This window comes from Leptodactylus fuscus, chromosome 11 (assembly GCF_031893055.1).
Source record: "Leptodactylus fuscus isolate aLepFus1 chromosome 11, aLepFus1.hap2, whole genome shotgun sequence".
Taxonomy (NCBI): domain Eukaryota; kingdom Metazoa; phylum Chordata; class Amphibia; order Anura; family Leptodactylidae; genus Leptodactylus; species Leptodactylus fuscus.
Window position 1 is genome coordinate 45,586,306 of NC_134275.1, and position 26,537 is coordinate 45,612,842.

General features: G+C 42.0%; 3 protein-coding genes across 4 annotated transcripts in view; 1 reads left to right on the top strand and 2 right to left on the bottom strand.

Moving 5' to 3' along the window:
- LOC142184600 (uncharacterized) overlaps positions 1–11,801 on the top strand; it is a 36,018-nt gene extending 24,217 nt beyond the window's left edge. For both annotated transcript variants that reach the window (XM_075259579.1, XM_075259580.1), the window contains exons 9-21: positions 815–900; positions 1,296–1,336; positions 1,560–1,703; positions 3,355–3,489; positions 5,323–5,376; positions 5,466–5,600; positions 6,670–6,705; positions 7,144–7,305; positions 7,848–7,949; positions 8,667–8,750; positions 9,153–9,257; positions 9,349–9,429; positions 9,512–11,801. In XM_075259579.1, the coding sequence (XP_075115680.1) occupies positions 815–900; positions 1,296–1,336; positions 1,560–1,703; positions 3,355–3,489; positions 5,323–5,376; positions 5,466–5,600; positions 6,670–6,705; positions 7,144–7,305; positions 7,848–7,949; positions 8,667–8,750; positions 9,153–9,257; positions 9,349–9,429; positions 9,512–9,958 (1,612 nt within the window). In that variant the 3' untranslated portion in view covers positions 9,959–11,801. The remainder of the gene's footprint in view (positions 1–814; positions 901–1,295; positions 1,337–1,559; positions 1,704–3,354; positions 3,490–5,322; positions 5,377–5,465; positions 5,601–6,669; positions 6,706–7,143; positions 7,306–7,847; positions 7,950–8,666; positions 8,751–9,152; positions 9,258–9,348; positions 9,430–9,511) is intronic.
- Positions 11,802–17,568: 5,767 nt separating this feature from the next.
- LOC142184700 (olfactory receptor 1f45-like) lies at positions 17,569–18,507 on the bottom strand. Its single transcript, XM_075259751.1, has one exon. It carries the CDS (start codon positions 18,505–18,507, stop codon positions 17,569–17,571), a length of 939 nt encoding a protein of 312 aa, XP_075115852.1.
- Positions 18,508–21,127: 2,620 nt separating this feature from the next.
- Positions 21,128–22,093, bottom strand: LOC142184701 (olfactory receptor 5F1-like). The gene has a single exon (XM_075259752.1). It carries the CDS (start codon positions 22,091–22,093, stop codon positions 21,128–21,130), a length of 966 nt encoding a protein of 321 aa, XP_075115853.1.
- Positions 22,094–26,537: the final 4,444 nt, after the last annotated feature.

A 26,537-nucleotide genomic window follows, 5' to 3' on the forward strand; every position in this document is an offset into this window, starting at 1 on the left:
TGAACTACCTGGAAATAATGAAGCCATTCTGTCTGAGGGAGGCCTAGATTAGCTACAAAGTAATCAAAGGGCCTAAGCTCCAACATTGTAGGGTCAATCAGATCGGGAATAGGCCTGCCACTGACCACACTCTGACCATAGCGGGAGACAAACTATCAGGGAGAAGAGGGTTATATAAAACAGACACCATAGGCAGGTTGTTTGTGGTAGTGCAACCCACTATCTTAAAGGAGTTTCCATCTCCAAATCCTTCCATCATACTGATGACCTATCCACAGGATAACACATCAATATGTGATCTGTGGTGTCTGACAACCATGAGCTGTTGTCGGAAGCTGCTAGAAAGGAGTGTGCGCATCATCAGTGTTATTCAAGTAATAAGAGTGGCCCAGAAACCTGGCCATTGTGTACATGAATAGGCTCAGTGCTGTACTCTCTCTCCTCCCGTTAGCAACTTCCGACACCCAGATCCTGCTTCAACAGCTCTTCTGTGCAGGGTCCAGGTGTCAGACCCCACAGATCACATAATGATGTCTTATGCTGTGTATAGGTCATCAGTATGAAATAATGATTTAACCATTTTCAGTAAGTTATAATACCAGACATAGTATGTACAGATGCGGCGCTGCTTCTAGAAGGAGGCAGATATGTTTTTTAGTCTTGTCAATCCCCTTCAGCTTCAGAGGAAGGAGCTGATGATGAATGTTATGGAAGGAATATATGAAAGGAACCTTTAGTGCCGTCCACTGCAGTAAGGTGCTGGTTGATTAGTTTGTATACTCCCTTGTAGTGACTGGTTCCTCTTGTTTTCTAGGTGCTGTACCGGTTGTAAAACTTGGTTTACTGGAGTTGAGTTTGGTAAATCAAAGCAGACGGTGTGGTACTGCGCGGACTGCAGAGGTGAGTTGTGATTATGGCTATGATATAGTGCTTATGTATAGTGAAACTCAATGATGGGGGGTCCATTAGCTAAGACAACCCCCCCCCTCCCCCAGTGATTGCTGGAGTAAGGGGTCTCTAGACTCTGGCTTGCTTACTTGGCACGCTCTGGAGATTCCCATATCTCTGAGCTATATTATTGACGTGCATATCCAAAACATATCCTTCCTGTGATTGTATACAGTTCCTATTCAGAGCGTTATGTTATCACGGTTACAGACTACAAACTCAGCTCTGTGTAGTCTGAGCCTGCAGGCCTGGACTACTTTACTTCCACTGCCTGCTCTTCTTGGTCTTCTACAGACAAGTAGCACATGACATCACCCTGACAGAATATTACGTTTCTTTCTTTGCAGCTTCCAGGCGAGCCTACAACAGGCAGCAGAAGCTTTTAAAGGTGAGTCTGTGTGTGGCTGTAAGTGCTCATCCTACACAATGAGGTGTCCCTGGTACATGTAGTGAGGACAGACCATGACCATTGTGATACTACAGAACATTATTATATTAGTCAGACTTCTTGTTCCCTACATAGGGTCACCTATTGGACTAGGGCAACCAGTCTTGAGATGTCCCAGTTTTAGTGATCCGCAGCCTTTTACCCATCTATTTCTCACTTACAGATTAGTGGCTGTGGGAAGTGCACCGCCTGCCGTGTGATGGAGAACTGCGGACATTGCTCAGTGTGTCTCCTCCGATCTCAAAACCCAGAATTCGGAAGTTCCTGGAAGTGTGTGAGAAGACGCTGCCAGCAAGTTATCCGGAAGGTCTGAGAAATATATACATGTCCAACCAGTATATAGACAGATAAAGGTGGTAATAGTAGTAGGAGTGTGGCAGGGTCTGTACTTCTCACAAATCTTATTGAGACCTTTCATATTGTTAAAGGGTCCACTTATATCCTCTATGGTTTGCTAGTTAGACATGCTGTAAAAGTATAGTGGAGGGGGGGGGTCCAACTACGTAAATCATTCTCCAGCTTTCTAATATACTTTCATTAAGTTTATATTTATCATAGGGGCTTTCTAGGACTTACATATTTATAATCTAATCTTAGGATAGGTCACCAATATGTGATTGGTGGGGGTCTGATATCTTGGACCCCCACATAGCAGCTGGTCGAAGGTGCGGCAGTTTTCAGGTGAACACTGCGGCCTCTTCTCTGAATATCAAGCACAGAGCCGTACATTGTATAGTGTCTGTGCTTGGTGTTGCAGCTTAGCCCCATTCACTTGGATGGGACTGAGCTGCTGCTGTACCAGGTGACCTATAAGGGTGAATTCACACTGAGTAAACGCTAGCTTATTCTGAACGTAAAACACGTTCAGAATAAGCGGCGTCTAAAGCAGCTCCATTCATTTCTATGGGAGCGGGGATACGAGCGCTCCCCATAGAAATGAATGGGCTGCTTCTTTCACTCCGTGCAGTCCCATTGAAGTGAATGGGGAGTGCCGGCGTATACGGCAAGCTCTGCTCATGCCGGAGCGTACACGCCGGCACTCCCCATTCACTTCAATGGGACTGCACGGAGTGAAAGAAGCAGCCCATTCATTTCTATGGGGAGCGCTCGTATCCCCGCTCCCATAGAAATGAATGGAGCTGCTTTAGACGCTCGTATCCCCGCTCCCATAGAAATGAATGGAGCTGCTTTAGACGCCGTTTATTCTGAACGTGTTTTACGTTCAGAATAAGCTAGCGTTTACTCAGTGTGAATGCACCCTAAGTCTGATGTCACTTGTGAGTGCTACGACCTCTTCAGACAGCTGATCTGTGGAGTTCCTGGGTGTCAGACCCCAACTGATTCCATATTGAAGACCCATCCAAAGGATTAGTCAACAGTGTATAAGTCTTGGTAATACTCTAAAGGCATTGTCCAGGTTTGCATAAAAATTGTAGACTGGCGGGGAGGGGTTAAATTAGCAAAGCTCACTTCCAGACTTCTATGATACCTAGCTTTTGCTGCTCCGCTGGTTGTTTGACATCAGATGTGACCACTGTAGACAGTCACTAGCCTCAGTGCTGATGTCACATTGACAGCACGTGACTGCTGCAGCCACAACGATGAGGCCAGAGACTGATGGAGCTGTCATGTGCCATTGACCTGATGTCACCACTGCAGCAGATCCGCAAACAACTTGCAGGGAGCCAAGTATCAGGGTATTCATAAGGTGGGCAATGCTCTGTTTATATTCACCCCTTCCCTGCCAGTGAACAATTTTTCACCAAAGCAGGACAACTCTTTTAACAAACAGCAAGCAGAAATCTTGATGATGCAGAGGAATTGAACACAAAGTATATTAGAAAGTTATGCAGAATGATCGCAGTAAGCTATGTGGCAGTAGCACCCCTCCTCCTGGTATGAATAAGGGTGGTGAATTGCCGCACCCCTAAAATAAATGTTGTGATTTCTGTCTAAAGGGAGGGACTTGTGGCCGCTGTCCAGGCTGCTTAATGAAGGAAGACTGCAATAGCTGCACCGTGTGTGTGACTAAGAGACAGAACCCCGAGCAGGAGATCAGTGACAAGTGTCTGAAGCGTTGGTGTCACAGTAAGGTGAGGCCCTCCCTGATAATACATCACTTTGAGCTCCTGGAGGCATCTTCTTCTGTCAACTACAATCTGTTTCCGGGAATGAGTATGGCCACTATTAGACTGCCCACAGTGGTTTTCACCAGGCTTTTCTGTGTTTCTGAAAGTTAAAGGGGATCTTTCAGCTTTCCACAGGATAAGTCCACAGCATCTGGTTACCTCCCGCCGCTGGTCCTATTCAAGTAACAGGCACAGAGCTATAGCTCAATATACCGCCTATTACTAGAATAGGAGCAGAGCTACAGACCCATATACCACCTAGTACCTGAATAGGAGCACAGCTACAGCCCCATATACCGCCTAGTACCTGAATAGGAGCAGAGCTACAGCCCCATATACCACCTAGTTAGGAGCAGAGCTACAGACCCATATACCACCTAGTACCTGAATAGGAGCACAGCTACAGCCCCATATACCGCCTAGTACCTGAATAGGAGCAGAGCTACAGCCCCATATACCACCTAGTTAGGAGCAGAGCTACAGACCCATATACCACCTAGTACCTGAATAGGAGCAGAGGTACAGACCTATATACCGCCTATTACTGGAATTTGAGCAGAGCTACAGCCCCATATACCGCCTAGTTAGGAGCAGAGCTACAGCCCCATATACCACCTAGTGCCTGAGTAGGAGCTGAGCTACAGCCCAATATGCCGCCTATTACTAGAATAGGAGCAGAGCTACAGACCCATATACCACCTAGTACCTGAATAGGAGCAGAGTTACAGACCCATATACCACCTAGTACCTGAATAGGAGCAGAGCTACAGACCCATATACCGCCTATGGCTGCATTCACACTACGTAACGCCAGCGTGTATCACAGCCGTACACGCCGGCATTACAGCAGGGCTGCCGAACACTTCCCATTCATTTCTATGGGAGCCGGCATGCGAGCGCTCCCCATAGAAATGAATGGGCTGCTTCTTTCACTGCGAGCAGTCCCATTGAAGTGAATGGGAAGTGCTGGTGTATACGGCAAGCTCTGCTCATGCCGAGCCGTACACGCCAGCACTTCCCATTCACTTCAATGGGACTGCTCGTAGTGAAAAAAGCAGCCCATTCATTTCTATGGGGAGTGCTCGTATGCTGGCTCCCATAGAAATGAATGGAACTGCTTTGTACGCTGCTTATTCTGAACGTGTTTTATGTTCAGAATAAGCTTCAGTATACGTAGTGTGAATGCCCCCTATTACTGGAATAGGAGCAGAGCTACAGACCCATATACCGCGTATTACTAGAATAGGAGCAGAGCTACAGCCCCATATACTGCCTAGTTAGGAGCAGAGCTACAGACCCATATACCACCTAGTACCTGAATAGGAGCAGAGCTACAGACTCATATACCACCTAGTACCTGAATAGGAGCAGAGCCGCATTCAGCCCCGTCCTGTGCAGTAGCTTCCAGCGACAGAAGGTAGATTGGTGCCATGTCTGAGTATCGGCCCCCACCAATTGGACACTGATGACCTTCAGATATGTTATTGGTAAAAACCACCTGGGGGCCAGAAAACCCCTTTAACAGTACCAACTGTGTTGGCACATAGGAGAAATTGTCAGTTTACTCATATATTTCCAGAAATAACAGAGGAAATGGACTATAATTTTGGCCTTATGTGTTGTTACTCCGCTTTTCAAAATATCACAGTATCATTCTGATCATTTTGCAGAAGACTACCATAAGTATGTTGGGTTGACCAGTAATACCAGACAGAGCCGTTGGACAAGGGTGGCGCTGTTTCTCTTCTTATCTTTTTCCCCCCTTGTACTTATTCTCCTTTTTTTTTTCCCTCGCAGAAACAAAAGCTCTTTATACCAGCGTCCAAAAAGTTGACCAAGAAATTGAATCTAGTATGTATTTTCTGAGCCTTACTTGGAGTTACTGCCTCCTGTTGGTGAACAGCAGAATTAACGCTCTCCTCTATGATGTGGTCACACAGGGAGGAAACTGTGGTCATTGTATCGGCTGCTGCACACTAGAAAACTGCGGGAACTGCTCGCTCTGTATCCGAAGGCAGCAGAACCCGGGACGGAAGATCAAAGGAAAGTGTCTGAAGAGGCGGTGTCACAATAAGGTGAGGACTCCAACTCTGTGATATCCATCCTGCAAGACTACATCTCCCTGAATTGTCAGTGGTCTCCCTCTCCAGCTGTTGGGAAACTACAGCTCCCAGCATGCCCTGCCATGTGGGTAGTCGGAATTACCCAAAAGTCGGAGAATAGGATACAGGATTTTATCCAATCATATGCCAAGAGGAGCAGACTTCTTGTAATATGCAGGAGATGTAAGAAATTTTGGGGTGCTGTTTCCACCCCCCACACTCTCATATGACTTGAGTAGTAAATCTGTGCCATTGGGTATTATTCCACGCTGACTGTTGCCCCTTAGATGTGATCTCAAAATTTGTGTATATTGAACTTATAGTGTAAATAAAGTGATATTTGTTCTCAAAGGGATATTCTGGGAGTTTGATATTGATTGCTGTGGGTGACCGCCTCGTTCCCTTCACCGAATACCAAGTACAGCACCATACATTGTATAGTGACTGTACTTGGTATTGCAGATAAGCCCTATACATTTGAATGGCAGTGAGTTGCAGCAGGACCCTATGACTGATAATGTCACTTAATATCATAGTCCTGGACAACCACTTTAAGGCCGGGGCCTCACTGGCCGGAAACACCGCGATTTGGGCGGAAAACTCTGTAAACTTTCTGTTGAAAGCGCTGTGGGAAGAACCGCACTGCATTCACGTCGCGGTTCTTCCCGCAGCGCTTTAGCGCTGCATATCCACCCAGTGGGGCCTTAGCCTAAAGGAGCTTTCTTGTGAGAAGATCCCCTGCTTGAGATTGCCCGCTAATGTCAATCTTGTGGTTCTAGCCCATCCATATATTATATGGTTGTCCATACTTTGATTGGATAACATGCAATACAGTTTTTCACCTGTAGTGGTCGCTGCAGGGAAAATGTATGGCTAGCTGAGTCCACCGGCTTCTAAAGCCTGATCCATAGAGCCAGCTGTAATGTGACCTGGGATCGTCCTCATGAGATGCCCCTTTGGCACATCCAGTCCATTTGCTCTCATGGAGGGTGAGATCAGTCTACCACTGTTTGTGTACTAATAATTTTGTCTCTTTTTGCAGAAAAAAAAAATTAAAGTGAAGCCAAAAATTGGACAGGTTAGTGATGTGTGGGTGCAGTTTTTACATTTGGATGCATCTTAAGACCTTTTTTTTTTGCTGCTTTTATGGTGAATTTGGTGAATTTTTGTTTTGTTTACAGTAGCTCCATCTTTCATCACCTCCTCACGCATGAACATGCTCCCTCTCCCCCTACCTGTAACAAATCCTGTACCCTCAGACACCAATCCCTTTAATTTGCATGCATCTAGTTCTTCCCAGGATGGGTTGCGATGGGCTTTTTTCCCTTTACCTTCTCTCTAACCTTGCAGAGGATTCTTTTTGCAGCTTCAGCTCCCTCCTGCCCCATATTCATCTCCTCCTTAATAGTTTTCTTCTATTACTGCACCCTTCTTTCCAGTGTCTTGTTAAACACAACCTGGCTGAGGCCGAGCACCTGATCTCTTCTTCCTTGTCCCTCCTCCCTATGTTCCGCAGTTGGCAGGCCGCCGCAAGAACCGGAAATGTGGGGAGTGCGAGGCCTGCCTTAAGAACTTGGACTGTGGCGAATGTGACTTCTGCCAAGACAAGCCCAAATTCGGTGGCCGTAATCTAAAGCGGCAGAAGTGTCGCTGGCGGCAGTGCCTGCGTTTTGCCGTGGTGGGTTAATATTCTCTCTGGATGGGTGCCTGATCTTGTCTAAGGAATTCCTTCCTTTTTATGCTTTGTCAAGTCAAATGCAGTTCTGCATACAGTGTAATGTTCCTTCCAGTGCTGCAAAGCGCACCTTTTTCCTGTCCCCAATGCCTTTCCTGATTGGTGGGAGGTCTGTCAACCGATCCCATTGCCTATAGTTTGTATTGCAGAGGCTATGTATTTCTACTGTCTAATCGCTCAAATAGATATACCTAAAGGGGGAGCAATCTAAATGTACAGCTCGCAGTTTAGCCTATTGGTAGGTGTGCAGACTACAGATGGCTATAAAATAATTTGGGATCAGAGTAACACATTTGAGTTGTGTGGGTGACCTTACACATGGCCAACCATCCCATGCTGTCTTGATTTATTTTATTTTCTGCTAGCTGTGGTTTTGGTGCCCTGTATGAGTAAGACGTGATTGTGTGGGAATAGTGGGTGGGTGACACCTTAAAGTAATTGCGTGTTGTCCCGTTTGATTGAGCTTGTGACTATTTATTTCTTAGGAGAAAAACATACCACTATATCTGAAATCTTCCAATCATCCCATACTGCTGGAGCGGATAAAGAAAGAGGCGGCAGAGGCTGCAGACAGCATGGAAGCCATGGTGTGTATGACAGCCTGGTCATTCTGGTCAGTAGAGGGTGTATATAAGTCTGTGACTACTGCCCCAAAGCATCCGGCAAATAGTCTACATTATATATCTACAGTTATGGCTATGTGTTTCTGTGGTTACAAACTACAAACAAATGTTGGATAATCTGATCCTGAAGTCATGTATTATTTTATTCACGGACACTAGAAAAAGAGACAGAGGGAATCGAATAACATATGACAGTAGGATCTGACTACACAGGGTTTGTCTGTAGTCTGTAATCAGAAAGGCGCATATGTCTGCATGGGAGCTGTGTACACAAAACGGATCATTATGGTCAGTATATAAAAGTCTGCACTACTGCTCCAATGCATCTGAGATGAAAATTGAGACAGGTTGGCAAATAGTCTTGATTACAAATCTACAGTTATAGGTTTGTGTTTCTATGGTTACAGACTACATATAAACCTTCTGTAGTCTGATTCTGAAGTCGTGTTATTTTACTCCAAGACAGAAGAAGCGGAGACGGAAGGAAGTGAATAACATATGACTGTTGGATCTGACTACACAGAGTGTGTTTGTAGTCTAACCATGAACATGCATATAATTTAATAATTAAGAATTTTGGTGCAATAACGCACAATTGGTCACGATTGTATGCACTCCTGCATGAGTTATTTTGGAAGCATTTGTATCGTTTTTTTCAGTATTCTTTCAAATATCCTGTAGAAACAAGATGAAGAAATACAGATACCCCCCAAGATTCCAGTGATAAGGCTTGCACTGAAAAATGGAGGATACCCTTCTGCAGATGTAAGAATTGTGAGGCTTGTATTTTCGTGTGTTACAATTGCAATCCGTATGCAAAATAGGTTTCTAGCATATACCTTGTCTTGAGGCCTCCATTACCAATGATGGGACTTGTGTGGGGTTAAAGATGGAGATGCAGGAGAAGACATCTTGGAAACAACCTTCATGCAGCAGCAAGTTCAGAGATGTTTTAAATAATTTAATTAGATAATTGAACCCCATCCTTCTATCTGTCTATAATTCATCACCTACTAGAAACTTTCTGGAGGAGAAGTCTAGTGGGGGGCATTAGTTAGATGTCACATAGGGGGTCCGATGGATAGGGTAAATGGAATACATGGAGTGCTCTAGTTGCCCGGTCAGTCTTCCATAGAGCTTGACATTGCTACCTGTCGGTTATTGCAGGGGACACGTGGTGGCTGGGTCATTGGTGGTGTGGATACCAAAAGGACAAAAGAAGAAATTATCGAGACCACTACCATTGATGATGAGGACGACGAACAGCCCCTGGTAGGCCCCATTTTCTGATCACAGTGCCTTTTAGTCGGTTCTCTCCAGTTCTCTGACCCCCCCCCCCCCCCCCCCCCCCTTTTTTCTTCAGGATCTCCATTGTCCGGTGAAGTCACAAGAGTTTGTTACGGAGGATGATGATGTAGAGATGGCGGATGAGAGTACCCCAGTGGTGAGCTCCTAACATGGTATCCTAAGTCCTGTACTACCCTAAGCTGGTGATTTAACCTTTGCTCTTTACTTTTTCTCTACAGATCATGGAGATTTTCAGTCTGGGCTCCTACCATGCCAGTACTACCCTAGATCGCGTCCTGCAGGAGTTTATGGAGGAGTTGAATGAGATTCCTTTGCCGGCTCATTGGGAATTACTGCCTCCCAACGGCCCCAACCTGCACCTAGTTCAGAGGTCCAGGATGTCCACCATGTCAGAGACAATCATCCATATACTCCCGGGACTTCACTTTAATATTGCGGTGAGGAATTATACTGTCCCTTCTTCCCACGAACTGTTCAGTAAGCATCCAAGTCGGCTCACTACAGTGGACGAAGTAGTAGAGCTCATCTGCGACCTGGAAGCCTATCGTCCTTGTGCAGGTCTTCCAAAAAGTGGGCCACGTTCTCCAAACTGTTCTGTCTTGGTGTATGAGGAACGCTGCCCTGAATGTTGCACAATGCCCTGGCCATCAGGCATTTATCACTGAAGTCAAGGACAAAGGGTGGGCCGACGCTCAGGGACAAGGAACTGCTTGAGAGACTTTAGCAGTGGAAGGACTGGAATGTACATTCAGAAGAAAAAAACTTTCCTGTATGGACAAACCTTTGTATCTGGTAGCAGTGGTTCAGCATGGGGGGTGGTTAAACATCCTCCTAACCGTTAACGTTTAGCACCTCGATGTACAATTCTTCTCCTTATACATAGATCTCCAAAGAAGCTGACCGGAGAGCGCCACTTTCTCTGGTTCTTAGTGTGGGCTTCCTATTAGCTCTTCAGGTAACCGTATCCTTATTTTAGCTGTCCGTAGATGTATCTAACCATACATCCGCCTAAAGCTTCCATCCCAGTTTCAGTAATAAGGACCAAATAAAAGCCATGTATTATGATTAGTGGTATATTAATGTATGTAGGCCGCAGAGGTAACTTAAAGGGTTTTCCCACAGGCCACACTGATCCTGTGATCACAAGAGCAGAGGTCCTAGAGTCCATGTGTGGTACATCTCCATACAGACTAAGGACCCTGTTCTCATGGGGGTCAGATTCCCAGCGATCAGGCACTTTTATTTACTATCACAGGATACAAGCTGTTTGTGGGAAATCCCTTTTAAAGGGGAAGGAGGAGTCCCCCATTACAATTAACTGAATAGGCAAAGTAAAGGGGTTGTCTGATTAAGATGTCATAGTGGGAAACCATGGGTGGGGGAGTGGGGGTTAGTTGTAATGCCACCTGCACATGGGGTAATATTGGACAAAAATCCAAGCTGGACATTAGCCATTCAAGAGCCCCAGACTCCATGCAACATAATAATCTGTGATGCCTCCCCGTGACCCCAGCATCATGTATAATTATGTTGTTTGGAGTCTGGGTCTCCTTACTGGCCGATGACTACTAGAATCCAAAGTCAGTTCAGGTGGGAAATTGAGATTTCTGATCCATATTCTCCATTGTGCACGAGGCCTGAGTGCACTCTTGTGTCATTGGATCCGGTGCATCCAGACATCACATGAACAGGCGTTCACTCACGTGAGCTGCATGTGATGTGAGTCGATGACATGGTGTCATATGTCATCGCGCCTTGTGTCAGCCATTTTTAAAGGGGCTTTTGTAAACTTACATGCTAATGACTTGTCCCTAGGATAGCTCATCAGTAGGGGTCTGACACCTGGGACCTCCATTGACCAGCTGTTTGATAAGGTTGCAGCACTCATCATGTTCATCGGTTATATTGTGAATGGGGCTGTGCTGCAGTACCAAGCACAGCTCCTAGGATATGTATAGTATTGGGCTTTGTATTCAATGAACTGGCTGCAGCATTCACCTGAACCAGCTGATCTGCGGGGGTCCAGGTATCTGATCCTGCTTTGACCATATATTGATGACCTATCCTAATTTGTAGATCATGAATATGTATGCCCCTGAAGTGAATGCAAGAATCTGGAGGGTCTTAAAAAACAAATCTAGTATAAGCTGCGCCTAAAGTGTTTTCTATTTTTTGTGCATTGTATTGTGATGTGAGCTGTTCTCCGATACGTTGGGTCTAGGCGATCACTATTTAGGGGAGCAGCTTTATGGACACAGATAGTTTTTCCTTTTTCTACACTGGACATAACTGAGGCTGGGCCGCAGATATTGTAAAGTAGTTGAAGTTCTTCTTGAATTATGTTCAGGTTATTTTTTGCAGAGTTGGTTTTATTTTAATACTATGTCTGTAGTAACAAGTTATAATCTGTTAACCAAGACCCGTCTCACTAGTCTTCCTTTTTAGCCTCTGCCCTGTCCAGGGACAGACTATGCTTCTCTCCTTACCGTTGCTCTCGTCATGATAAAATACATACAAAAAAGTTGCTGCTTTTTAAATAAAGGATAAATATCTTTATATTTGTTATTCTATACAGAACGGTCTGGTTTGTACGTCACGTTGACCTATCAGAGTTGTATATAGCTGTGAACCTGGGCCGGTATCTTCATGGATATGGTTATCTTCTATGTTAGAAAGCAATGTTTTGTATTGCCTAATAGCCATCTGCCACTATAATAGACCCCTTTAAATAAGACCCTCTTCTAGAGGTAAGCTAGTGGGATTCTTTATGCTCTAGGAGCTTCTGAAAAGTTGGAGGAGGTCAGACTTGAATGTGCACCCTGTATGTTAGGGACTGTTTAATGGGGGGGGGGGGATGATGACCCCAATAGCTCACCTCTATTAGAATGTCTTGAAAATGCTTCATCTGAATACTATTCAAAAGTTGAGTTGTAAATGTTTCCTCTTATCTTGTACTAGTTGCTGAATTGCTAAATGTTGTATTATACTTCAGAGCTGCGCTCACTATTCTGCTGGTGCAGTCACTGTGTTCATACATTACATTACTTATCCTGTACTGATCCTGAGTTACATCCTGTATTATACTCCAGAGCTGCACTCATTATTCTGCTGGTGCAGTCACTGTGTACATACATTACATTACTTATCCTGTACTGATCCTGAGTTACATCCTGTATTATACTCCAGAGCTGCACTCAAGCTTCTTGTCCAACACCCTCCTATAAGCTTACATACTTCCCTTCCTAAAATATGGTAGAAGAGTCTTTTAAAATGAATGTATAGTGCCTGGTGAAAAAACTAAATTTAACATTTCAGCTCTAAAGTTACTTTATTGTTAATGCAGATACAATACAGTATAATACAGGATGTAACTCAGGATCAGTACAGGATAAATAATGTATGTACACAGTGACTGTACCAGCAGAATAGTGAATGCAGCTCTGGAGTATAATACAGGATGTAACTCAGGATCAGTACAGGATAAGTAATGTAATGTATGTACACAGTGACTGCACCAGCAGAATAGTGAATGCTGCTCTGCAGGATAATGCTGTCTGTATTGGAGGATAAGTATAAGATAAGTAATGCAGTCTACTTAAAACTTAACTTTTTGACTAGTGTTTTATATAGAACAGTAAAATGTGTGTCCGCGCTGGACGTACTCTTTAAAGAGGTCTGTCGTAGTGACCCATGCCTTTTAATGCCACTTAGCAGCTTGAAGTCTCAGACTATTCCAAAGAATGTAGGCAGTGAACCATTCTATTATTACTCAATATTATGCGTAGTCAGATGGAGTTGCCCTTTAATTTGGCTACTACTTAGTTTACCTATGTATTTCGCACCATTCCGTGCACCCACAGCTGTGAGGGACTACAGTAATGTATGGGTGTCCTAGTATAAAACACTGGAGCATGTCCGTAGTGGAGTAAATGTCCTACTTGTTTTCAAGATGTATTATGCCATCTTCTCAGAAACAGAAGTTTGCACTGCCAAACCCAGGTACAGTCTTGGGCAACCGTTATTAATGTGGATCTGTCATGTACCTGCAGTGGAGGCCACCACCGTACTGGCTCAGCTGGTAGGAATTGTGTCTTTCTAAATAGTTGCCATCACTGGGACATTTCCTGGTGACTGTGGACTGGTCTTATGTCATAGGAAGGTTGTCGTGTATATTCTTTCATTTTACCGTAAAACAGAATTAGTTCCTCCGCTGTGTGTAGGTGAGAGATCCACTCTAAGGCTTCAAGTTTTATTTTTCATTTGCCGTAAGTAACTGTAAACTGAGTTTCTCCTTTCGAGGAGATTCTTATTTCTTCAATAAATTTTATTTTGTTTACAATGAGTTTGTTTCCAATCTTTTTGTGTCTGACGCGTATGTACATTGAGTGCGATATGTGGCTTCACGGGTGGATTGACCTCTTTGGTAAAATCGTAGACTCCTTAATTTGCTCGTTCCTTAGACTGTAAATGAAAGAATTGAGAAGAGGAGTAAGGATGGAGTGCACCATAGTCACCGGCCGGTTGTCTTCTACTGACATTGAAGAGGATGGATGGAAATATGTGAAAAAAGCTGAGCCATAGAAAAGGCCTACAGAAGTTAGGTGAGAAGAACAAGTGGAGAATGCTTGTTGTCCTCCAGACGATGAACGCCTCATTAAGATGATTTTGAGGATCTTGCTGTAGGAGTCGACTATAAATATGAGTGTACTCGTAGTGAGTACAGAACCTTCTGTATATAACATAAAGTCAAACTATGAGGTATCGGAGCCGGACAAGGGGAGCACCTCACAGAAGTGCTCATGAATCTGGTTTGGACCACAGAAGTCTATGGAAAATATGGTACATACGTAACAGAACACAATATGAACCATACATAACTTCCTGTTCATCCTACTAATATTATAAGTGTGAAAGTTTGTGTGTTTGGATGTTTGTGAGTTTGGATGTTTGTTCCTCAATCACGCTAAAACGCCTGGACGGATTTGCGTGCAATTTTCCACAAACATAGTTTTCCCTTAGGATTGAGTCACAGGCTACTTTTGGTGCCACTAAACAACATGGCTTCCTAGAAGGAGACTCACAAAAGCAGGACTCCTAGCCCCAGCTATAGACTCACACACACTGCCTGGCATTTCCTGCCTCAACCTGCCTGCACACTCCTTACTGTCACCTCAGGAGTAGCCCTCACTCTACTCACTCACATTTACATATAGCTTTCCACTATATAACACACTAGCTTTTACCCGCGACTTCGTCTGCGGTGATTTGAGAATTGGGCGGACACAGACGTGTGAAACTGTAAAAGTGCTTTAAAAAGTGTGGTGGGCTAGCAAATGTGATGTGATGTGTTATATTGTGTATCACTACATACACAATACAACACATCACATTGTCTGTATCACTACATACACAACACATCACATTGTCGGTATCGCTACATACACAATACAACACATCACATTGTCTGTATCACGACATACATAATACAACACATCACATTGTCTGTATCACTACATACACAATACAACACATCACATTGTCTGTATCACTACATACACAATACAACACATCACATTGTCTGTATCACTACATACACAATACAACACATCACATTGTATCACTACATACACAATACATCACATCACATTGTCTGTATCACTACATACACAATACAACACATCACATTGTCTGTATCACGACATACACAATACATCACATCGTCTGTATCACGACATACACAACACATCACATTGTCTGTATCACTACATACACAATATAACACATCACATCACATTTTCTAGCCCACCACACTTTTTAAAGCACTTTTACAGTTTCACACGTCTGTGTCCGCCCAATTCTCAAATCACCGCAGACGAAGTCGCGGGTAAAAGCTAGTGGCATATAAGTAACACATAGGTTTACTGATGGCAATCAGTCTGTCGGAAGCCATGGCAGCCAAGACAAAGCTCTCCATACTGGCAGTACAGAAGAGAAAGAACAGCTGGCTCATGCATCCTTTAAAACTAATGGTCGTTTTCTCCCGGAAAAGATTGGCCAACATGAGCGGAGCCGTAACAGAGCGGAAACTAATGTCGCCAAAGGAGAGAATCCCCAGCAAGAAGTACATGGGAGAGTTCAGCTTCTGATCATAGACAGTGACAGAAATAACAAAAATGAGGTAAACTCAACATAGTATACCAAATATAAAACAATTTTTTATTGAAAAACCTTTAAAAAGGGGACATAGACACATAAATATAGGAAAATTTTCCCAATGGGTCGACACAGAGTGGATAGTACAATATGGAAGTTAGAAAGATACAAAATATTACATACAAATGTATATAAATGCCAATACAATTTGTATCCAAAAAATTATTGAATCATCGATGCATCTAAAGATTGTAAATAATTCATTCACCACATGGGGGCAGTATATATAAACATTTCCTAAATCATGAAAAACTGACCTGCACTAAAGAGGCAAATGGTGGTCTTCTAATGTCTTATGTTTGGTGTATGAGGGCACAGGGTAGACATATGTGAGCTATTGAACACCAGGTTTACTGTAGGGTTGTCCATAGTGCGAGGCTCATGGTGTGTTACATTTGTGCCATTTGCTTTGAATAATTTTATCAGTTTTTTTTCCTCACTTTTAACCCAAAAAATACAGCAGCATGCAAGGTTGCATTCACACACAGTTTTTTCGTCAGGAAACTGACTCATATTCCTCCTCCTAAAAACGCTTCACGATACAGTCATACGGTGCGGCATTTTTTGGAAGAGGAATTTAAGTCAGTTTCCTGACCAAATTCCTGAGCCAAACAACTCAGTGTGAACGCAGCCTAATGGTGCTCTTGCTATGACTCCGCGTGGATCTGCTATATCAGAGATCCAACATGATGGCTTATATTACAAGCGAAAGCCATGGACAGTGTGAATGGAGTCTAAGCTCACTGATAACACACACATTGTTGCTAGGACTGGACAATTTATACAGGAAACAATGTTTGTATTTTATCTCTTTTCATCTTTGCGAAATAAAACTTTTTGGACAAGAAAGCTTTTGTACTGTCCTAGCGACATTGGGGAGCCCTTTATCAGTTTTGGCCGCAGGGTTGTCTGTTACCCAGCAATGACCAGTCTGTGTAAATCTCATTCTATGTGATCATCTCTTTGTCGGCCACTTACCTGTGAGGGACTGATGGTAACCAGCAAATGGAAAACACAGCAGCCTTTATCTTCTTCAGCTTCTTTATAATGACCGTAAGAGATCATACTGCATGGCATGGTGCATGGACATATGGATGGGATCTGTGCTACGTTATATACTGTTATACTCTCCCCAATATCTATGTAAATATTGATGGGATTTACGTTTCTTTCTCTTCCTTCACTTCATTGTGTTAGCAAAATCTATTAAAGGGGTTGTCCAGGCTAACTTTTAAATCAGCTGTGGAAAGAAAATCCATACTCCCCTGTTCCCAGTGCTCCGGTCCTCCTGCTCAGCGGCTCTCTTCCGGAGTGACATCACGGGTCTCTCCCTGAGGCTATTGCTTGGCCTGAGCAGTCATGTGACGAAGAATCGGGACGTGCCGGGAGGACATTGTAACATCAGGGACAGGTGATTATGCATGTGTTTCACTCCCCTCGGCTGATTTAAAAGTTAAAGGGGTTGTCCAATTTTGCCTGGACAGCCCCTTTAATGCTTCTATTTTTGGAAGCATTCTTACGTTGCAGAATTTTTACAACATCTGCCTAAAGCTCTGGTTTTCTTTCATGTTACTGTATCCTCCAACCTTTCTTGACACAGTCTGTTCTCTTTTTTGGGGGATTGAGGGAATAGGTACAGATGGCAGCATGTGCCTGGTCTATAGAAAGAGTTGACTGTGACTATGCAAAAAGTGACAATAGAGCAACATAATCCATCAAAAAATATTCTTGTTAAAATGACAATTTCTTGCAACAATTCAATAAATGCAACAGTCTCAACATGTACAGGCTGTAAATAATGGGTATTGTGCACATCCACCACTTTGACATCTTTGACCGTGTGGTATATCTGATACCACTAATGTAATGTGGCACTACCATGAACTGGGAGGGACACGTAGAGAAGGTCTTTCGGCAATTTCTTGATGCTAATATTTATTTAACCATCAACAGTTTCTGACCCCAGTTGAGGCTCACAATTTCATTTCCCTGTCTTACACATGACAGGGCCAAACACACATTGGATGGAAGATGACAACTTTGTTCTACTCTTTTCATGGTCTCATGGGTGGAGAGACCGCTTGTAAAATATTTTCTTTAGAGACTCCTTAACTTGTTTGTTCCTTAGACTGTAAATAAAAGGGTTGCGAAGCGGAGTAAGGATATAGTACACAACAGTTACCGACCGGTTGTCTTCTACTGAATATGATGAGGATGGACGGAAATAGTTGAAAAAGACTGTGCCAAAAAAAAGGCCTACAGAAGTTAGGTGAGAAGAACAAGTGGAGAAAGCTTGATACCTTCCAGAGGATGAATGCATCATTAGGATAATTTTGAGGATCCTGCAGTAGGAGACAACAACAAATACGAAGGGACTCATTGTGACAAGGCAACCTTCTGTAAACACCAAGCGGTCATACATTGACGTATCTGAGCAGGACAGGGCAAGCAAGGGGGGTAGATCACAGAAATGCTCATGAATCTTGTCTGGCCCACAGAAGTTCATAGAAGAAACAATACAGATGTGTAGAAGTGAATGCAATGAAGTAAATACCCAACAGGACACAATAAGAACCATACATGTCTTCCTGTTCATGACATATAAGTAACGGAGGGGATTACTTATGGCAACCAGTCTGTCATAAGCCATGACAGCCAAGACAAAGCACTCCATACTGGCAGTACAGAACAAAAAGAACAGCTGGCTCATGCATCCTTTAAAGCTGATGGTCTTCCTCTCCCGGAGAAGATTGGCCAACATGAGCGGAGCCGTAACAGAGCTGAAACAAATGTCTACAAATGAGAGGTTTGCAAGGAAGAAGTACATGGGAGAGTTCAGCTGATGGTCTTTATTGGTGGTAATTATAATTAGTAAATTACCCAGAAGAGTCAGGAGATACGTAGAAAGAAATACAGCAAAGAAGATGATGGTCTGATCTTGGCCATTGGAGAGACCCAGAAGATAAAACTCTGTGACACTTGACACGTTAACTTTATCCATTACATGTCTACGCAAAAAAAATGTCCTTTACATGTCCACTTAACTGTACAAATTTGCAGACACAGATGTTACAAGGATTTGGTAGGTATATCAAATGTATTCATGGGGTTTGGATCTATTGGGCCAAGTGTAAGCGAGTTTGAGTGAGCAACAGAGAAACTTGTATTTCCCGCTAAATATACAAAAAGTTGGTTATGATTGTTTGACCTATTTGAGAGCTTCACTGGGTCAAAGATAGGTTTGTCCACAATGCTAAGACTATGGTGTGGTACAAGGACTTACTAGTGTTTGTTAGTATGTACATGTCTATCTCCTATTGAGTGGTTGTCTTAAGATCACTCCAAGAGCATAGCAAAGAAAGCTGAATGAAGTGGTGAAAAATAACTCTAGAAGACTGTACAAAGCTCTGGTGGTGTGATCTCTAAGATAGGAGCATCATGGTTTGGGTGATTTCGTTGGCTAGACTTCTGGTGGAGGGAGCATCAGGGCTTGGGATTGCTTTGCTGTCTGAGGGCCTGGGTACCTTGTGAGGGAACAATGAATTCTATGGTGTATCCTTACACATTTTCTGAGGTAGCTGTCCATGACCTGAAGCTAAAGAAACATTGTGTAATACAACAAGACATTGACCTAAGGAACACATGTCCTATATACAAACTGAAGATTGGTTGATAAAGAATATTTGCATGTTAGAATGCTTCAGAGTCCTGGCCTCAACCCTATTGAGCTGCTGTGACCTAACCAAAAGAAGGCGCTGTACACAAGGCCTCCTCAACACGACACCAATTGTATCTGTAGCTACCAGAAACATTTGGTGTTGTTAATTTTAAGGGTTCACCTACTCCTCCTGCCTTGAACTGAGGATACTTACTCAGTTTTTTTCAATGTTGGACATCAGTGGTACAACTTTTGTGTTAATACTTTAGCTACATTGTGTTTGAATTCCATATAGTTCCAAAGGGTTCACTTACTTTTTATTGCAACAGTTTGTATGGCTGGGCTTACACACACACAACCTGAGTATCATCCATATAGGACCAGTTGTTTGTCGGTGGGATTATTGCAGAGGCCCAATCCCTTTGTTCTTAGGGTACCCTTTGGACAATAGACCTGACACAGTGTCTTGACTTTTGTTATAGTCTGGCTCTTTATACATATGTATGATTCTGTAAGAACTTGAACAGTTTTTATAGGAAAACTTTGTTTCCACCAATATACTGTTTAGTACACCAGATGACACCCCCCCCCCCCCATAATAGTCAGAAAACTGAGCAGAATTTCTATTCCAGAGATTATCACTCACTCATAGTATCCAGCTACTTACCTATGACAGACTGATGGTAACAACCAAAAATAAGGTCAAACAAATCTTTACCTTCTTCATCCTACATATGTATTCAAGACGACACCATGGAGCATGCTGCCTCTTCGGAGATATGAGATCTGTGCTACACTATATACAGATATATCGTCCCTTGGGTCTAATTTAGGTGCTGAAATTGTAAATTTCATGGGGATATTTGTTTACAGCAACTGAATATATGGTTTTCATCTATATTAGCTATAGCATGGTTTGTAGAATCATTCTAGAGCAAGTTCTCGATTGGACTGGGACTACATTTTTTGGAACAGTTCTTATTCTCTTATTACAAACATTAACATATACTGTTAATACTCGAGTATAAGCCGAAATTTGCAGCCCAGTTTTTGGGCTGAAAAAGCCCCCCTCAGCTTATACTTTTTTTCAGCAATTTTTTTTTTTTTCTTTAAGGAGGGGGGGGGGGGGGGTCTATGACCAGCCACAATATTAATGTATAGCATCTCCCATAAAATAGTGCAAAAAAAAAAAGTTCAAAATCACTCCTCTCCCTAGAATACTTACAAAAGTAGAAAATTACTGTGAAACACATACACATTAGGACATTAGGTATCCCTGTGTCTGAAAGTGCCCGGACTACTGAATATAGGGTATCTGCATTGCTCCTGTTCCGTCGGGAAGGGGTTAATAGGAGCACTGCAGATACCCTATACTCAGCCAGACTGAATTCCAAGTGGGGGAAGAAAACAGTCCTCAAGCTCAGGGAAGGGGCAGACAGACAACCAAAACACCCCCTCTCCTTTCCCAGTACCCACACAACTACTGCACCCAAAAACACAGACCATTTTAATTTTTGAAATTTTCCAGTAGCTGCTGCATTTCCCCCCTAGGCTTATACTCGAGTCAATAAGTTTTCCCAGTTTTTTGTGGCAAAATTACGGGCCTCGGCTTATATTCGGGTCGGCTTATACTTGAGTATATACGATACTCTGTGGTCTCTTTCACTGTATCCTCCAATATTTAGTTGCCATGGTAGCTTTGGCTCCATATATACTATGGTTCCCTTTTTTAGGGGAAAAATAGGTGCAGGTGGCAAAAATGTGAAAATAATATAAAATTGGCTAATGGAGTGTATTATTGAAAAGATTATAATAGTTCTCCATCAGAATCTTCATTTTATGTTTGTGCACTACCATCATCCCATAGATGACTATGTATAGGCGAACATAGACCTTCAAAAATGTTAAAAATTTTCTCATTAAAATACAATTTAATTGGATTATTAGATAAAATCCAGAAGTCTTAATGTGACCAACTACCTTGGCGTTTAGAACTGATTCCCATTGCTTTCATCATGGCTTGTTTTACCTCCCTGTTTCTCAGGCTGTAAATAATGGGGTTCAACATGGGGGTCATGATGGTGTAGAGCACAGCCACCACTTTGACATCTTTGTTCATGGCGTAGGTAGAAGAAGGCCAGATGTAGCTGAAGATCCCACTGCCATAATACAGAGCCACCACCATGAAGTGAGAGGCACAAGTAGAGAAGGTTTTTCGACGACCTTTGCTGGTGCTAATTTTTGTAACCGCAACAATTATCCGGCCATAAGTCACCAATATAAAGATGAGAGGTCCCATCCCAGCAATGACAACCACTATCATAAACAATCCCTCCCCAACTTTTGTGTCAGAGCAAGACAACTTGAAAAGTGGTGTAACATCACAAAAGAAATGGTCAACCTTATTTGGACTACAAAAGTCAAGATGAGATATTGAAACGGCTTGGACAACCGAGTTCAGGAGACCACTGGCCCAGCAGGCGAGGACGATCCTGATTCTTACTTCTCTACTCATAATCAGGCAATAGTTCAGTGGGAAACAGATGGCCACGTACCTGTCATAGGCCATCACTGTCAGGATATAACACTCCACCACCATGAAAAGCTGGAAAAAGTAGAGTTGGGTGATGCATCCTGCATAAGAAATAGACTTCTGAGCAGTGGCCAAAATAAGTAAGAGCTTGGGGACAGTGACAGAAGACAAAAAGATATCAACTGCTGCAAGGTTGGCTAAGAAGAAGTACATTGGTGTGTGTAGTCTTTGGTCAGAGGAAATCACACATAGTATTATTATGTTTCCTATCACTGTGATGAGGTATATGGCTAAGAAGACAAGAAAGAGGACGATTTGAGGATCTGCAGTTTCCGAAAGACCGACTATCAGGAAGAAAGAGACCGAGGATTGGTTTCTCCAACTGGAGTATTCCATTGGATAGATGGTTGGTTGGTCTAAAAGGGTAACAGATGAGTATTAGGTAGCACCAATTTGCCATTCAGTGTTATGATGGTCTTCACCTCTCATCCCCTATCCCTCAGTTGTCTAAAGATGACAAGAAAAATCAGTAAAAAAAAAAAAAGTTAAAATGCCCCCAAGGTCTATTATGACCATACAGGGAGAACTCAATATATGTATATATACAGTCCTATGAAAAAGTTTGGGCACCCCTATTAATCTTAATCATTTTTAGTTCTAAATATTTTGGTGTTTGTAACAGCCATTTCAGTTTGATATATCTAATAACTGATGGACACAGTAATATTTCAGGATTGAAATGAGGTTTATTGTACTAACAGAAAATGTGCAATATGCATTAAACCAAAATTTGACCGGTGCAAAAGTATGGGCACCTCAACAGAAAAGTGACATTAATATTTAGCAGATCCTCCTTTTGCAAAGATAACAGCCTCTAGTCGCTTCCTGTAGCTTTTCATCAGTTCCTGGATCCTGGATGAAGGTATTTTGGACCTTTCCTCTTTACAAAACAATTCAAGTTCAGTTAAGTTTGATGGTCGCCGAGAATGGACAGCCCGCTCTCAAATGATCTGAAAACAAAGATTGTTCAACATAGTTGTTCAGGGGAAGGATACAAAAAGTTGTCTCAGAGATTTAACCTGTCAGTTTCCACTGTGAGGAACATAATAAGGAAATGGAAGACCACAGGGACAGTTCTTGTTAAGCCCAGAAGTGGAAGGCCAAGAAAAATATCAGAAAGGCAGAGAAGAAGAATGGTGAGAAGAGTCGAGGACAATCCACAGACCACCTCCAAAGAGCTGCAGCATCATCTTGCTGCAGATGGTGTCACTGTGCATCGGTCAACAATACAGCACACTTTGCACAAGGAGAAGCTGTATGGGAGAGTGATGAGAAAGAAGCCGTTTCTGCAAGCACGCCACAAACAGAGTCGCCTGAGGTATGCAGAAGCACATTTGGACAAGCCAGCTTCCTTTTGGAAGAAGGTCCTGTGGACTGATGAAAGAAAGATTGAGTTGTTTGGTCATACAAAAAGGTGTTATGCATGGCGTCCAAAAAAAACAGCATTCCAAGAAAAACACTTGCTACCCACTGTAAAATTTGGTGGAGGTTCCATCATGCTTTGGGGCTGTGTGGCCAATGCCGGCACCGGGAATCTTGTTAAAGTTGAGGGTCGCATGGATTCCACTCAGTATCAGCAGATTCTTGAGAATAATGTTCAAGAATCAGTGACAAAGTTGAAGTTACGCCGGGGATGGATATTTCAGCAAGACAATGATCCAAAACACTGCTCCAAATCGACTCAGGCATTCATGCAGAGGAACAATTACAATGTTCTGGAATGGCCATCCCAGTCCCCAGACCTGAATATCATTGAACATCTGTGGGATGATTTGAAGCGGGCTGTCCATGCTCAGCGACCATCAAACTTAACTGAACTTGAATTGTTTTGTAAAGAGGAATGGTCCAAAATCCCTTAATCCAGGATCCAGGAACTGATTAAAAGCTACAGGAAGCGACTAGAGGCTGTTATCTTTGCAAAAGGAGGATCTACTAAATATTAATGTCACTTTTCTGTTGAGGTGCCCATACTTTTGCACCGGTCAAATTTTGGTTTAATGCATATTGCACATTTTCTGTTAGTACAATAAACCTCATTTCAATCCTGAAATATTACTGTGTCCATCAGTTATTAGATATATCAAACTGAAATGGCTGCTGCAAACACCAAAATATTTAGAACTAAAAATGATTAAGATTAATAGGGGTGCCCAAACTTTTTCATAGGACTGTATATATATATATATATATATATATATATATATATATATATATATATATATATATATATTATATATATGAATAAATAATAATAATTTCATAATAAAAATCTCCTGACTCCCTGGAAAATATATCTAATGATGACCTAACCCTGAAGCAGAGACCGATGGTGGACAAAGGTAGAGAAAAATCTAGTATTAAAAATTCTATGGTGATTGTAAAAACGTTGCTACGCTGTAACTTTTTGTAGCGTTTCTGATTGATTTTAACTATCTTCTGTTAGCTGGATTCCGCCACATTGCATACAACCCTATGCACAACTTATTTTCTGCAGCTCAATAGTTAAAATCAATCAGTAGTTTTGCAAAAAGTTGCTGTATGGCCTTAGCCCTAAGTAGAGCGTAACGCTAAAGTTTGATCCCCACGTTGGGGAAACGCAGCTTTTCTTTGTTGCAGATTTTGCTGCATTTTTTTTTTTTTTTTTGGTTAAAGTCTGGAGTGGCTTCAAAAAAGAAATGGGAAATATAAAGGAAGCTATTAAATAATTCCATTCTGTTAAATCCACTCGATTTTGTAGCAAAGAACTGTAGCAAAATCTGTAACAAATAATGCTGCTTTTTTGCAATGTGGGGCCTGAGCCTAAAGGGGACCTCTCACCAGGATAAACCCTGTTTTTATTTGATAATATGCTAAACCCCACAAAAAAAGTAATTTTGTAATTATAACTAGTAAAAAAAGGACAAAAAATACAAAAAAAAAAAACCCCAAACCCTAAATTTTATGTGGTGATTGTACAAATTTCCTCCTTTCATCTACAGAATTGTATTTTTACATCCCTCCTGCAGCATAGACTGAACATACAGGATTTTGCGAGATATCAGGGCTGTGAATAAAAGACTTACTATATTGTTATTGTTATGCTCAGGCCTCGTTTACATCTGCGGTGGTATTCCTTTCCGGGGAGTCTACATGGGGTCTTCCCCCCCGAATGGACTATCGAACGCATTTGCAAGCGGTGTGCAGTGAAAGCACACGGATCCCTATAGTCTATAACGGGGTCCATGTGCTTGTCACCAGATCTCAGCGGGGAATATGCGGACAGAAAAGTAGTTCACAATCTACTTTCCTGTCCACATGATTCGTGCGGGCAATGCGCGGCAAGCACATGGGCCCCATTATAGTCTATGGGGTCCATGTGCTTTCACTGCACACTGCTTGCAAATGCGTTCAGTAGTCCATGCGGGGGGGGGGTCCCATTCGGACTCCCCGAACAGATTACCAAACACAGACGTGAACCAAGCATAAGGAATGGCATGCCAAAGTGTGTATGCCGAGGTGAATGTTTATTTTTTTTGTAATTTTTTAAAATACATTTTACTTTATTATTTTAGATTTTTTTAATTAGTTGTATTTGCAAAAAAAAAAAAATTTGGGTCAGACACTATCAAATAAAAATAAGAGATTTGTCCCGGTGTTCGGTCCTCTTTATGGCCCAAGATAGCAGAGGCATTAAATGGTTAATATTCCCGAGTATTGTACAATTGTTATAATTCTAAAATAATTCATCATTCACACAATGTCATTCTGTGCCTTAAAAATATGATCCGCACAAGTCCTTAGGGTCTGGGGGCTCCTAGTTATAATATTTAAAATAGAAATAAGGATTTCATTGAGAAGTCTCTAATTCCCTTCAGAGGTGTCAAAATAATTTTGTCTACAAGATCCTCAAGAAAAAGAAATCAATTCTTAAATAATTCTGTGGATTAATAAGAAATTATACAAGAAACCTTATTGTGGTTGGTATTATTAATTATAATTATTGTATAATTTGTATATTTTCATTATTATAATTACATAGATTTTATTGGAATCCAAAAAAATAAGAAACAAGTAAAAACTGTGAAAAAAATTATAGAGGAAAAAAGTACAAAGAAATTAACAAATTAGTTAAAAAAATTATTAAAAATGTCCATCCAATTATTATTGTTGGCATTATGATTTTTGTTATCATTTTATATAATGTCTATTTTTATTATTGCATTTGAATACATTTTATTGCTAAAATAAAGGCTAAAAAAATAAGAAATAGGTGTAAAAAAAAGTGAGAAAGCTAAAAACTACAAAAAATTTATTAAAAGTACAAAAATCACAGATGGGCCTAGACTTTCTATATCAGAATAATCTGTTCTGTACAGAATAATGTAAGAGAAGTGCAAAGGAAGAAGAAGCACGTGCCCTAGATACAGGAATATGAATGAGGAGAAAGTAAGTGCATCCCTGGCAATGACAAGTAGATGGCATCATACTCACAGTCTTTCCTCCGGCATCCACTACATCTTCTGTCTTCTCTGCTCTCATATTAAACCCTTCAGTAAGATTCCCTTGTGACTTGCATCACCTTGGAACTGAGAATACTTTGTAAAAGTTTAAGTGTCTCGAAACTTTTTCTTCACTTATTTATAAAAGTTGTAAAAAAAAGTTTTGACATTGTAAAATATCTAACTAATATTCTGAGTCTACCTGTGATGTTACTCACTGTTACCTACCATCATAAAAAGAAAACAAAAAAATAGTGCTACAGGGTAAGCCCAGCAGAGGACTCTCTGGTTCTCCGGTGGGC

Bases quoted from the DNA above. Each gene is read 5' to 3' on its own strand.
- LOC142184700 (XM_075259751.1), bottom strand. From the start codon at position 18,507: ATGGATAAAGTTAACGTGTCAAGTGTCACAGAGTTTTATCTTCTGGGT.
- LOC142184701 (XM_075259752.1), bottom strand. From the start codon at position 22,093: ATGGAATACTCCAGTTGGAGAAACCAATCCTCGGTCTCTTTCTTCCTG.